At 48.0% G+C, this 12,300-nt stretch overlaps 1 protein-coding gene across 4 annotated transcripts in view; it reads left to right on the top strand.

Annotated features, from left to right (window-relative positions):
• LOC105481628 (transglutaminase 3) overlaps positions 1–12,300 on the top strand; it is a 137,830-nt gene that overhangs the window by 95,246 nt on the left and 30,284 nt on the right. For all 4 annotated transcript variants that reach the window (XM_024792766.2, XM_024792767.2, XM_024792768.2 and 1 more), the window contains 3 exons: positions 10,699–10,872; positions 11,225–11,464; positions 12,049–12,167. In XM_024792766.2, the coding sequence (XP_024648534.2) occupies positions 10,699–10,872; positions 11,225–11,464; positions 12,049–12,167 (533 nt within the window). The remainder of the gene's footprint in view (positions 1–10,698; positions 10,873–11,224; positions 11,465–12,048; positions 12,168–12,300) is intronic.

Consider the following 12,300-nt stretch of genomic DNA (forward strand, 5'->3'; position numbering starts at 1 on the left):
CACTTAACTTGTGTGTCTCAGTTTCCTCATCTCCAAAATGGGGTTATTGCAGTATCCACCTCATAGGTGCTTATGATTACCTGGAAACTTTTTTCATGAGCCTATTTTCTCCTTGTCTTGGGAGATTTAAGAAAAACCCTATGAGGTGAATTACATTTTCTAATCGGGGCGATTCCCAGGGGACCCTCTCCATTAAGCACCTTTTAGCACAAGTCCTCCCTGCTCCCCCATCATCCATTCCCAAGTCCAAAGTCCTCGTGCCTGTGCGCTCCTCTTGTTCACCTCAAATAACTTCATGCTGGCTCCGCCCCGCAGGGCTGTCTCTGTAGATGGAGCAATCATTCTCCTCCCCAGGGCCCACGTGCCAGGCTGGGGTGTGTGCTGAAGTTAGGAAATCTCGCTTAGTAGTGGAGGGCACAAGGCCCAAGATCTTGGTAGGAGCTGAGAGATGGAGTCAGAAGGAGTCAGCCTTACCCTCTTCTCAGCGTGATTTTCCTTATTAAAAAAGAGGACAGTGACTCCTCCCCTGCCTCCTTCCTATGACTGTCGGGTGGCTCTGGTCAGATAATTCATGTGAAGGAGATTTGATAAGTGTAGACAATAAATAGGCCTAAGGTAGTGAGTCTCAGTCCTTGCTGCACATTAGAATCACCAAGAGAGCTTTAAAGAAAATGCTGGCCAGGTGCAGTGGCTCACGCCTGTAATCTCAGCACATTGGGAGGCCAAGGTGGGCAGATCATCTGAGGTGAGGAGTTTGAGACCAGCCTGACCAATATGGCAAAATCTCATCTACTAAAAATGCAAAAATTAGTGGGGCACGCTGGTGTGCGCTTGTAGTCCCAACTACTTGGGAGGCTGAGGTTACAGTGAGGCAAGAGAATCGCTTGAACCTGGGAGGCAGAGGTTGCAGTGAGCTGAGATCACACCACTACACTCCAGCTTGGGCAACAGAGAGAGACTCCATTAAAAAAAAAAAAAAAAGAAAGGAAGAAAGAAAGAAAGGAAAGAAGGGAGGGAAGGAGGGAGGGAAGAAAGGAAGGAAGGAAGGAGGGAGGGAGGGAGGGAAGGAAGGAAGGAAGGAAGGAAGGAAGGAAGGAAGGAAGGAAGGAAGGAAGGAAGGAAGGAAAAGAGAAAGAAAGGAAGGAAGAAAGAAAGAAAGAAAGAGAAAGAAAGAAGGAAATGCCAGTGTCATCCCTATCCAAAGATTCTAATTGAATTTGCCTAGAGACACCACTACACTCCAGCTTGGGCAACAGAGAGAGACTCTGTTAAAAAAAAAAAAAAAAAAAGTAAGGAAGAAATAAAGAAAGGAAAGAAGGGAGGGAGGGAAGGAAGGAAGGAAGGAAGGAAAAGAAAGAGAAAGAGAGAAAGAGAGAGAGAAAGAGAAAGAAAGAAAGGAAGGAAGGGAGAGAGGGAGGGAGGGAAAAGAAATGCCAGTGTCATCCCTATCCAAAGATTCTAGTTGAATTTGCCTAGGGTGGGTCTCAGAGCAATAGAACATTCTCCAGGTGATTCTTCTGGGCAGCTAGGGTTGACAGCCTCTGGTCTCAGAGATTCTAAACTCTCGCTTAGGAAGAGAAGTCCTTCTGTCCTCTTGTTTTGCCCTGACCATAGGGTGTCTAGGCAGGGAGTAGGCTGTGGATGGCCCCTCCAGGATCTGTATCTAAGTCACTGCTGCCTTGGTTGGCTGCAGGGCAGCAGCTTGGGGTCATATCTGCTCAGGCAAAATTGGCTTTCAGTCTGGGCTTGAGTCCAGCCTCTGCCTAAGCATGTGATATTGAGTAAGTGACTTCACCTGACTGGACTTCCAAATCCCTCATCTGTGAAATAGGGATAGCAACATCTTTTTAATAGTCAATATTTTGTGACTATTAAAAGACATAACGCAGGTGAAATGCTGAGCTCAGTGTCTGACACATAAGAGGTCCTCAATAGCAGCCCATTAAAAGCCCATTAAAATACTTGTTTTTGCCATTATATATGGGATCCCAAGGCATTTGTTTCCCCCAATCTCTGGGGGTCCCGGTGCTAGTGATGGGTATATGTTGAATCCCAACAATAACCCTAAGAGGGAAGATGTTCAGGTCTCACTGTCCCTCTTCTACAGATGAGAAAAGTACAATTCAGAGACATTGAGGCCCTTGCTCAGGGCCTCTCACCGGTCCAGGCACCAATCCAGGGCTCATTTCTCTTCATCCTTACCAGCCCCTTACTCTGCCTGAATGCCAAGAAATTGTGCCACCTGTGCTGCACAGGGCTTGCAAATGTCAGGATATGTGGCAGAAGTTAAAAGGAAACAGCACAGGCTAGAAAGAGAGAAAGGAGAGAGAGATGGGTGCTGAGGAGGAAAGCACCTGTGTCCTTGGAGCCAGAGGAGGGCTGGCCAGGGGCTAAAGATGTTCCCAGTGTCTAGGGGTGGGAAGTGGGATGACTCACAGCCTGTTGGTGACCAGGATCTGAGACCTGGCTTCTGGGCTAAGATCTGCTTCAACTCTGTGACCTCCGCAGATGGCTTCCCCTTTCAGGGTCTCAGCTTTCTGACCTGTCATGTGGGCATACTAGATTACATCACTGTTTTTCAAGCTGCCAGTTGCCATCCACTAGCAGGTTGTAAAATCAGTTTAGTGGACTGTGACCAGCCATTAAGAAAGCGAAAAAGCCGAAGAGAAAATATCAGAGTACCCTGATACATAGTATTAGCCCTGTGAAACCTCATGTCTTTTCCAGATCCATGTGTGTAAAGACTATTTAGATTTCTTGATTTGTCCCCCGGGCAGGAGCAGCAAGAGCACAGTGGTGAGATCTCAGCTCACTGCAGCCTCCACCTCAGGGTTCAAGCCATTCTCCTGCCTCAGCCTCCCGAGTAGCTGGAACTACAGGCATACCTCACCACATCCAGCTAATTTTTGTATTTTTAGTAGTGATGGGATTTCGCCGTAATGGCCAGGCTGGTCTCGAACTCCTGACCTCAGGTGATCTTCCTGCCTCAGTCTTCCTAAGTGTTGGGATTACAAGTGTGAGCCACCGTGCTCGGCCACTTTTTAGCATTTCTATCAGCCCTCATTAACTCTAGACTTCTGTAAAATAAAAATGCATCTATGTCTAGAGAAAAGATACGGGAAGTAGAGTCTGGGTGGGGGCTAGGGATAGTCCCAGTCACTAGAGTAGCATCACTCCATATTGGGCCCTCTGTCAGCCCCTCTGTGGGGTGGTCCTCTCTGGAATAGGAGATGAGAGCCCCATTACACACCCGGCGACCAAGTCATTCTCACTCGTCTGCTGCAGGTGATTCAACTGCAGAGCCAGGCTGACAAGGATTAAGACGGCGGAATAGCAGCTTCCCTTTCACATCTGGAGTCTTTCTCTGTGCTTTTCACATGACCTTTGCCAAAGAGGGACCACAGAATAAATGGGCAGGGGTTACATTAACATACTTGTGATTATGTTTGGCTGTGATTGATGGTGAATGCCCCCCCCCCAAAAAAAAAGTAGCTTAGAAAAATAAGACAGAGGTTTATTTCTTCCTTGCATGAGCAGCCTGTATGCAGGCAGTTCTGGGCAGGCCAGGTGGTGGCACCATTCTCAGGGCCCAGCTCTGTCCAGTCTCCTCTCCACCATCGCTAGGGTACATATGGTTCTGCATGGTCTGAGACAACCGCTAGAACCTTGTCCATGTCCAGATAGCAGGATGGAACAAGAGGAAGAAAACAGGCAAAGGGCATTTGCCAACTGTTTATATAAAGAGGTTTTCTAAAAAATAAAAAATAAAATAAAAATTGAAAACAGGTATTCAAACAAATATTACCAAGTACACATTCATAGCAGCACTACTGAGTAGCTGAAAGGTAGGGACAACCCAGATGTCCATCAGCTGATGAATGCATCAACAAAACATGGAATATTCATGTAATAGACTATCATTCAGCCATAAGAAAAGAATGAACTACTGATACATCCTCCAACATGACCGAGCCTTGAAAACATTACGCTAAGTAAAATAAGTGAGACCCAAATCACACATTGTGTGATTCCATTTGTTAATTTATGAAATGCCCAGAATAGGGCCGGGCGAGGTGGCTCATGACTGTAATCCCAGCACTTTAGGGGGCCAGGTGGGTGGACAATTTGAGGTCGGGAGTTCGACACCAGGATGGCCAACATGGTGAAACCCCATCTCTATCAAAAATACAAAAAAAATTAGCCGGGCGTGGTAACACCCGCCTGTAATCCCAGCTACTCAGGAGGCTGAGGCAGGAGAATCACTTGAACCTGGGAGGCGGTGGTTGCAGTGAGGCCAAGATCATACCACTGCACTCCAGCCTGGGCAACAGAGGGAGACTCCATCTCAAAAAAAGAAAAGAAAAGAAAAGAAACAAAAAGAAAAAGAAATGCCCAGGATAGGCAAATCCATAGAGACAGAAAGAGCTGGAGTTGGCAGGGGCTGGCGATAGGAGGAAATGGGGAGTTCCTCCTAATGGATTGGGGGATTCTTTGGGGAGTGAAGAGAAAGTTCTGCCACTAGATAGTGGAGATAATTGCATGTTGTGAATGTACTAAACGCCCCTGAATTGTACATTTTAAAATGTTTTAAATGGCAATTTTTATGTTGTGAATTTTACCTCAATTTTTTAAAAGAGAGATTTCCTGGAAGTTAATACCTATAACTTCTGCCTATAAGTTTTTGGCCCAAATTTACCCTCATGGCCACCGAGCCAGAGTGGAGCCTGGGAAAGCAGTGCCTGTACATATGGGGGATTTCATTACCAGGAAAGAAGGAACAAGTGAACATCAGGATAGATATTTATCTGGCAGTCCACCACATTAGAATTGCTGCTGGCACTGATGTTCTCAGGAAAAAAATCTGAGAAATTGCCCCAGGCCTGACACTGGAGTTAAGCATTAACTCAGGGAGGTGGCGAGGAATCAGTTTGGAGATGTCACACTGTGGGCAAAGCACCTCTGCGGCCTCCGTGTGCTCACGTCTGGAATAAGGGTTAGGAGTATGTGATCGGTCTCTAAGGTTTCTTTTCCCGCTGATGTCTTTTAAGTATGTACGTTGATGAGTCAGTTATAAGAATCACGCGACTCCTGTCTCTTCTCCTCCTCCCTTCACCCAGACTGGTGCAGAAGACAGCCCTGAGGCTCATAAATATACATAAAGCGGTAAACTTGAGAACCTTAGACGGCTGAATACCTTTCCCTCCTCTCCTTTCCTACACATTCTGACAGGGTGGGCTGTGATGAGTGCCATGTCAAGGGCTTTGGGGTTAGGGAGACAGGATCATTGGATCCTTGATTTGGGGGCTGGCAGAGCAATCCTAGGGTTAAGGGACAGGATGATGACTGAGGGAGGCAGCTGGTGAACGGTTCAGAACCACACCGGAAGCTTGATGAGCACGCTCTCAGCTGGCACCCCTACTCGGGGATGCAGGGCAGGCTGTCCCCTTTGTCCAGCTCCCGTGAAGACAGTTCTTTTGGAAGAGATGTTTTCCTTCCAGGAGCTCGGTGTCTCTCCTCTGTCAGAATCCAAACGCCAGCAGGTGTACGATGCAGCATGAGGGCCCCTCACCACCTAGGGCACTTTCTGGACTCAAAATCCTACATGAGACGCTCTTCCAAAAGGTTTCAGGACCACAGTGACAGGGTAGAGTCAGTAAGACCTGGTGGAGAGGAAACGCCATTTTCTCTTCCAGACCACTCTTAATACTTCCTAGCCGCCAAATGTGTGGGGTTTGTTCTCATACCAAGCGATTCTCTGTGGACACCACTGGGTGTCCTACAACTCAACTCAATTCTCACACTGTTGGGAGTTAGCACACAGCCCACAGGGTGTGCACACGCCTCTCAGTCCCACAAGACTGCCCCACTTCAGATGCCAGTGCTTCAGAAGTTGTCACCTGTGCTTCTGACCGACCAGATTTAAATCAGGAGTTCCCACCAGCCCCTTCTCAGGTTTGAAGATTTGCTAGAACAGCCTACAGAACTCAGGAAAACAGATGACCAGTTTATGATAAAAGGATACAACTCAGAAGCAGCCAGATGGAAAAGGTGCCTGGGATAAGGTGTGGGGAGGGGCGCAGAGCCCCCATGTCCCCCTCCCAGCACTTCCATGAGTTCAGCCTGGAGGCTCCTCAGGCCCCATCCTTTGGGGTTTGGGTTTTTATGAAGGCTTCATTCTTAGGCATGATTCATTAAGTCAGCAGTCATTGGTGATGAATCAACCTCCAGTCCCTCTCCCCTCTGTGGAAGTGGGTAGTGGGCATGAGGCTGAAAGTCCCAAGTCTCTAATCACTGGTTGGCTCCCCTGGCAACCAGCTCCCGTCCTGAGGCTATCCAGGAGCTGCCAGTACCAGTCATCTCATTAGCATACAAAAAGTCACTCATCATTTTGGAGGTTCCAAGGGTTTCAGGAACTTTGTGCCAAGAGAAAGCAGAGATCAAATATATATTTCTCATTATGCCACACCTGGGTTCAGAATCCTGGCTCTGCCAATTTCCAGGTATGTGACCTCAGATAAACTACCTGGTCTCTGAGCCTTGGTTTCTCATTGTAAGATTTCATTGACCACATACATAACGTGTGCTGTGGACTGCGCATAGCAGTTGGCATAAAGAAGGCTGATGACAAAAGTGAGCCCCACTTTTCCTCCTCCTCCTCCAGCTTGCAGCAGTCTCGCACATCCCACAGCCACCCTAACAGAGAGCAAGGCTTGTTGGTGCTGCCGGGACTCATGCTTGGTGTCAGAAAAGGCAGAGATGATGAGTGTGGGCTCTGGAGCCTGCAGTCCTCCACTGTGGAGTGGGGTGACCGTGACCAAGGTACCTGGTTTCTCTACACCTTAGCTTCCTTGTCTGTAAAACAGGACGTCTGCAAGTGTCTGCCTCATAGAGTTAATGAGCTAATGCACATAAACACTTTGAAAGATGGCTGGCACACAAATGCCCAGTAAACTTCAGCTAATAGTATGATCACCACCACCACAGTCACCCCAGGTCTGACCTAGTGGGGCATGCAAAGTGCCCCTCATGTTCTTTCTGCAGGTTTCCCTGTTGGGAGGCACCCTGGAGCTCAGTCTTTTCTTTTTCATCCTCTCTAGGGACAAGACATTGGTCTCTGGGATGAATGGGAGGGGCCTCTACTATTGACACAGCCGCAGCAAACAATGCATGAGCTTTGGTGGAGCAAAGAAGGGTGTGGGCCTGTTGGGAGAGGCAGGTGCCAGCAAGAGATGCTGAGTACCCTGCCCCTCTTTCCTTACCTCTGTGCTGGACAAAGCCTTCTGGAGACGGACTTTCTACTTTCAAAGAACTCGTGGTCTAGAGTGAGCTTTATCTGGAAAAGGACATGCGTCCTTTGGGATTTGGGGGTGGGGTGAAAAATCTCTAGGAAGGCTCAAGTGGTCTGAAACCATATGTTCCATAGAGTTCTTGTTTTTTAAAAATATATATTTCCAGAGGTTTTTATTTGAGAGCTCTTCTCTTTTGTTTTTCTTTTCTTTGCTTTCTTTTTTCTTTTTTTTAATTTTGAGATGGAATCTTGCTCTGTCACCCAGGCTGGAGTGCAGTGGCATGATCTCAACTCACCGCAAGCTCCACTTCTCAGGTTCAGGTGATTCTCCTGCCTCAACCTCCTGAGTAGCTGTGATTACAGGCATGCGCTACCATGCCAGGCTAATTTTTTAATTTTTAGTAGAGATGGGGTTTTGCCATGTTGGCCAGGCTGGCCTCGAACTCCTGACCTCAAATGACCCACCCACCTCGGCCTCCCAAAGTGTTGGGATTATAGGTGTAAGCCACTGCACCCGGCCAGCCATTCTTTTTTCTAAAGCGAGTAAAGCTCTACCAAATTGCAACTGGCTGGGATGCACAGAAAGTAGTGAGCAAGATTGGCAGGAGGAGAGGGGAGAAAGTTGGGGGCCGTTTCCCTAGAGAGATCTGGCATCTATCAGCTGTACACAGCCATCTAGGGCTCAGTGTTTGCCAGTGTCTGAGTTCTGGGCTGTCTCTGTTGGCTACTCAGGTACAGGAATGCTCATTTTCCCCCTGCTCCCTCTGTCCTTTCTGTCCTCCCTTATTTCTTCCCTTCATTCAACAGATCCTTGTTGATTGCACGAATGTCTCAGTTTCCCTGAATTTGTGCAAAAATCTATTAATTTATTCTTTCAATGAATATTTGTTAAATGAATGAGTGAGTGGATGTTTGAATGAATGAATTTAGCACCCTGAACTGGGAGTAAGCTCATCTCTTGAGTCCCCTCTCTCCAACAGCAGGTTGGCTCACCATCCCAGGGAGCCTGCATTTTACTGGAGAGGGTACCTATGGTGACCCTCCACCCCATCTCCAGTGCTCTTGAGTGGAAGCCCCTCCCCAGTCCTGCCCTGGCCCCCACTCGCTCCTGTCTCACCTTTCTCTCTTCTCCACGAAGGGCCCCTGCTCTAGACAAATAGCATCACTCCTTCTCTTGTGCCTTTGAGCCTCTCCTTCCCACCGTCTAGAATGCAGGCTGCTCTATGGGCCCCTGACAAAATTCTCTCTCCTTTCAAGGCCCAGCATTTTCAGTGTAGCTTTTCCTGATCCCTACAACTGAAAGTGATTTTTTTTTTTCCTGCCTGCATCTCTCATACACCTTTCCTGGATTTACCCCATTCCATCATTCATGATCACTTATGCTTGTCTTATCCACTGCTGAAGCTCTTGGAGAGTTACAACTACACTTCATACACGTTTACACTCCCAACATTGTGCCTCACACAATGTCCTATGAATAATAGTTGCTCTAATATTTTTATTGAATGAATACTTCATATTCACTTTTCCTTGTAGACTAAATTTTGAGCTGTTGTCATGACGATTATCTCATGACATTAGTCTTTTCTTTGTTCATTTATTCCTTCATCCATTTATTTATCTAATTATCCTAATACAGTCAAGCAGTGCACTAGGCATCAGAATAGAAAGATCAAGAGGGCGCCGGGTGCAGTGGCTCATGCCTGTAATCCCAGCACTCTGGGATGCCAAGGCGTGCAGATCACTTGAGCCCAGGAGTTTGAGGCCAACTTGGGCAATATGACAAAACTCTGTCTCTACAGAAAATACAGAAGTTAGCTGGGAGTGGTGGCTCATGCCTGTAGTCCCAGCCAATGGGGAGGCTGAGGTGGGAGAATCCCTTGAGTCCAGGAGCCAGAGGTTGCAGTGAGCCAAGATCACACCACTGCACTCCAGCCTGAGGCAACAGAGCCAGATCCTGCCTCAAAAATAAAATAGAATAAAAGATTAAAAAGGGATGTTCTGATGCAGACAGATGGACACATATAAAAAAGAGCTGTGTCTGGCACTGGAATGCACCCTCACACTCTCATTAGAGCTGTGGCCTCTTTGTAAAGACAGAGACCAGTTTGGTTTGCAGAAGAATGGGTGACGTAACCTCTTAAACATAACTCATAGGAAGATTTCCCAAAAAGTTTCTTTCAGCGAACACTTGGTACATCGTGGCATCTCTCATAAACCCTTCTCAGTTTAGCTCCGTCATCTTCACAATCATGTGAGAAGAAATCAGGAGGGTGGATTTTGAGATGTTTGTCCTCGAGTCTTATCCAGGTCATTCATGGCCTTTGACCTGCTCCTATAAACAGCTCTTGCCAGTGAGCATTTGCAAGTCCCCTCTGGGCCAAGGATTCCCCAATCACTAGTCCTAGAAACACTGCTCAGAGTCTCCGCCAGCCTCCCTAGCATCAGAGGCCCAGGTCAACACCAAGGCGTTACAAATACAGGGAAGGTAAAGGATGCAAAAGTAAACATTTGCTGGATGCTGGAGAGGCGAAACATGCTTGGCGTCTGGGTACACACAAGGGTACAACAAAGAAGCCCAACCAGGATGATGGGTGTGAGAGAAGTATCCTCCCTTCCATTCTTTTTTTTTTTTTTTTTTTTTTTTGAGACAGAGTTTTGCTTTTGTCGCCCAGGCTGGAGTGCAATGGTTGTGACCTCGGCTCACTGTAACCTCCGCCTCCCAGATTCAAGTGATTCTCCTGCTTCAGCCTCTTGAGTAGCTGGGATTACAGGTGTGCATCACCACGCCCAGCTAATTCTTTGTATTTTTAGTAGAGACGGGGTTTCACCATGTTGGCCAGGCTGGTCTCAAGCTCCTGACCTCAGGTGATCTGCCTACCTCAGCCACACAAAGTACTGGGATTACAGGCATGAGCCACCATGCCCGGCTCCTCACTTCAGTTCTGTTGGAGCCCCCATCCACAAAGCAATGAGAAATGCTGAAAGCAGACAGAATGTAGGCGCTCTGGTGACATAGTTCTCCTCATTGATTGGATGGAGTTCCACTGAACATTTGGCCTGTTCCCTAAGGGCCGAGTGACAGCTCAGCAGATGGAGGGGAAAAGACACTCTTAGCTGTGGGAACAGGATGCACAGAGGTTCAGCTGTCTGAAAGGGCAGAGCATTTTCTGTGATCTTGCATCCTGGGAGCTGGCATAACTGAGACTAGAAAGACTGAATGGGAATAGGTTGTGATGTTCTTGCTATGCAAGATCAAGGTCTTTGGATTTTAACGTGATTCTTTCCAGGAATTTGGCTCTGCCCTCGACAAGCCTCACCCCAAAGCTGCTCTTTGGTAACTTACACCATTCCCCCACACCACCATTCCTTGCCTCCTAGGACTTCAGGTTCTCTTTTCTGCCTCACAGCTCTAGGACTCCAGAGTATCAACTGGCAGACGGCCTTCAACCGACAAGCGCATCACACACACAAGTTCTCTAGCCGGGAGCTCATCTTGCGGAGAGGCCAAAACTTCCAGGTCTTAATGCTCATGAACAAAGGCCTTGGCTCTAACGAAAGACTGGAGTTCATTGTCTCCACAGGTACCTGCGCATTCCCCTCCCTGCCCAAACACACACATACCTGAGTAGCCCTTGTGCATTCAAGGAGTGATGGGGACCATAGTGGGACCACTGGCATTGGGCTCTAGCCTTGCTCTGTCAATGATTCAATGTGGCCTTGGGCAAGTTGCTGTCCATCTCTGAGCCTGACTGAGAGTCACCATCCTCAAATCAAGAGGGATCTGGCCTGTATGTTCATTCCAGTTACTTCCAGTGGCAGAATATGGTGCTTCATTGGCTCATGTCCCCCAGACGGGGGTTGTATTGGAACCTGGTCTCTCCACAGTCTGACCAGTGCTTGTTGGTTTTTCTCAACCTCTGTCTTCTTTGACAGGGCCTTACCCCTCCGAGTCGGCCATGACGAAGGCTGTGTTTCCACTCTCCAATGGCAGTAGCGGTGGCTGGAGTGCGGTGCTTCAGGCCAGCAATGGCAATACTCTGACTATTAGCATCTCCAGTCCTGCCAGCGCACCCATAGGACAGTACACAATGGCCCTCCAGATCTCCTCCCAGGGCGGCGTCTCCTCTGTGAAACTTGGGACGTTCATACTGCTTTTTAACCCCTGGCTGAACGGTAGGTGTCTAACCACCCACACTCTCAGCCCTGGCCTAAGCTAGAAAAGAGAAAGGGGATGGGGGAAATGATCTTCACAGGCTCAAGTTTGATTAGGGAAAGTCCATGGGCTGTGGAAAGGGTGCAGAAGCTAGAAATGAGGAGCTCTGACACTTCAGCAGCGTCTGAGTCTGGGCAGTCCCTCTATCTCTCCAAGTCCTCACCATTAAATGGACATCCTGCTGTTTCTTCTGGGAATATTGTCGAGATCACATTGAGCTTTTACAAACTGCATAGCATGGTTCATTTTAAGGGACAATACCACAGTATAATTCCACAGCTTGGAGATAGCTTCCTGCCAGAAAGAGCAGGTGTCTCATCCCCAGGGTCTCATTTTCAGACCCTCAAGTCATCCTAGCTTCTCTTTCCAGCTCATAGTTCCCACAATTGGAGTTGGAAGAATTTCAACCCAAGGGTCAGGGGAGGGCTAAAGGTGGGGCTTGCTCTGACCCCCAGGCCAGTTCAGGAGTTGGAGAAGAGGAGGAATGATCCCTACAGTCCTCCTAGGATTCTAGTCCCTGGTGTCTGCTTTTTGTATCAAACAGCGGATAGCGTCTTTATGGGTAACCATGCTGAGAGAGAAGAGTATGTTCAGGAAGATGCCGGCATCATCTATGTGGGAAGCACAAATCGAATTAGCATGATTGGCTGGAACTTTGGACAGGTAAAAGGGTCATAAGGAGGCTGAGGGTAATGTCCCTTTTACCCAAGAAGCTCAGCAGCTTGCCCCACAGATCAATGGGAAGTCCCACATCTGTCCATCTGCCTGCCCTTCTATTTGTTCATGCATTCAGAAG

This window comes from Macaca nemestrina, chromosome 15, assembly GCF_043159975.1.
Source record: "Macaca nemestrina isolate mMacNem1 chromosome 15, mMacNem.hap1, whole genome shotgun sequence".
In the NCBI taxonomy this organism is placed as follows: Eukaryota; Metazoa; Chordata; class Mammalia; order Primates; family Cercopithecidae; genus Macaca; species Macaca nemestrina.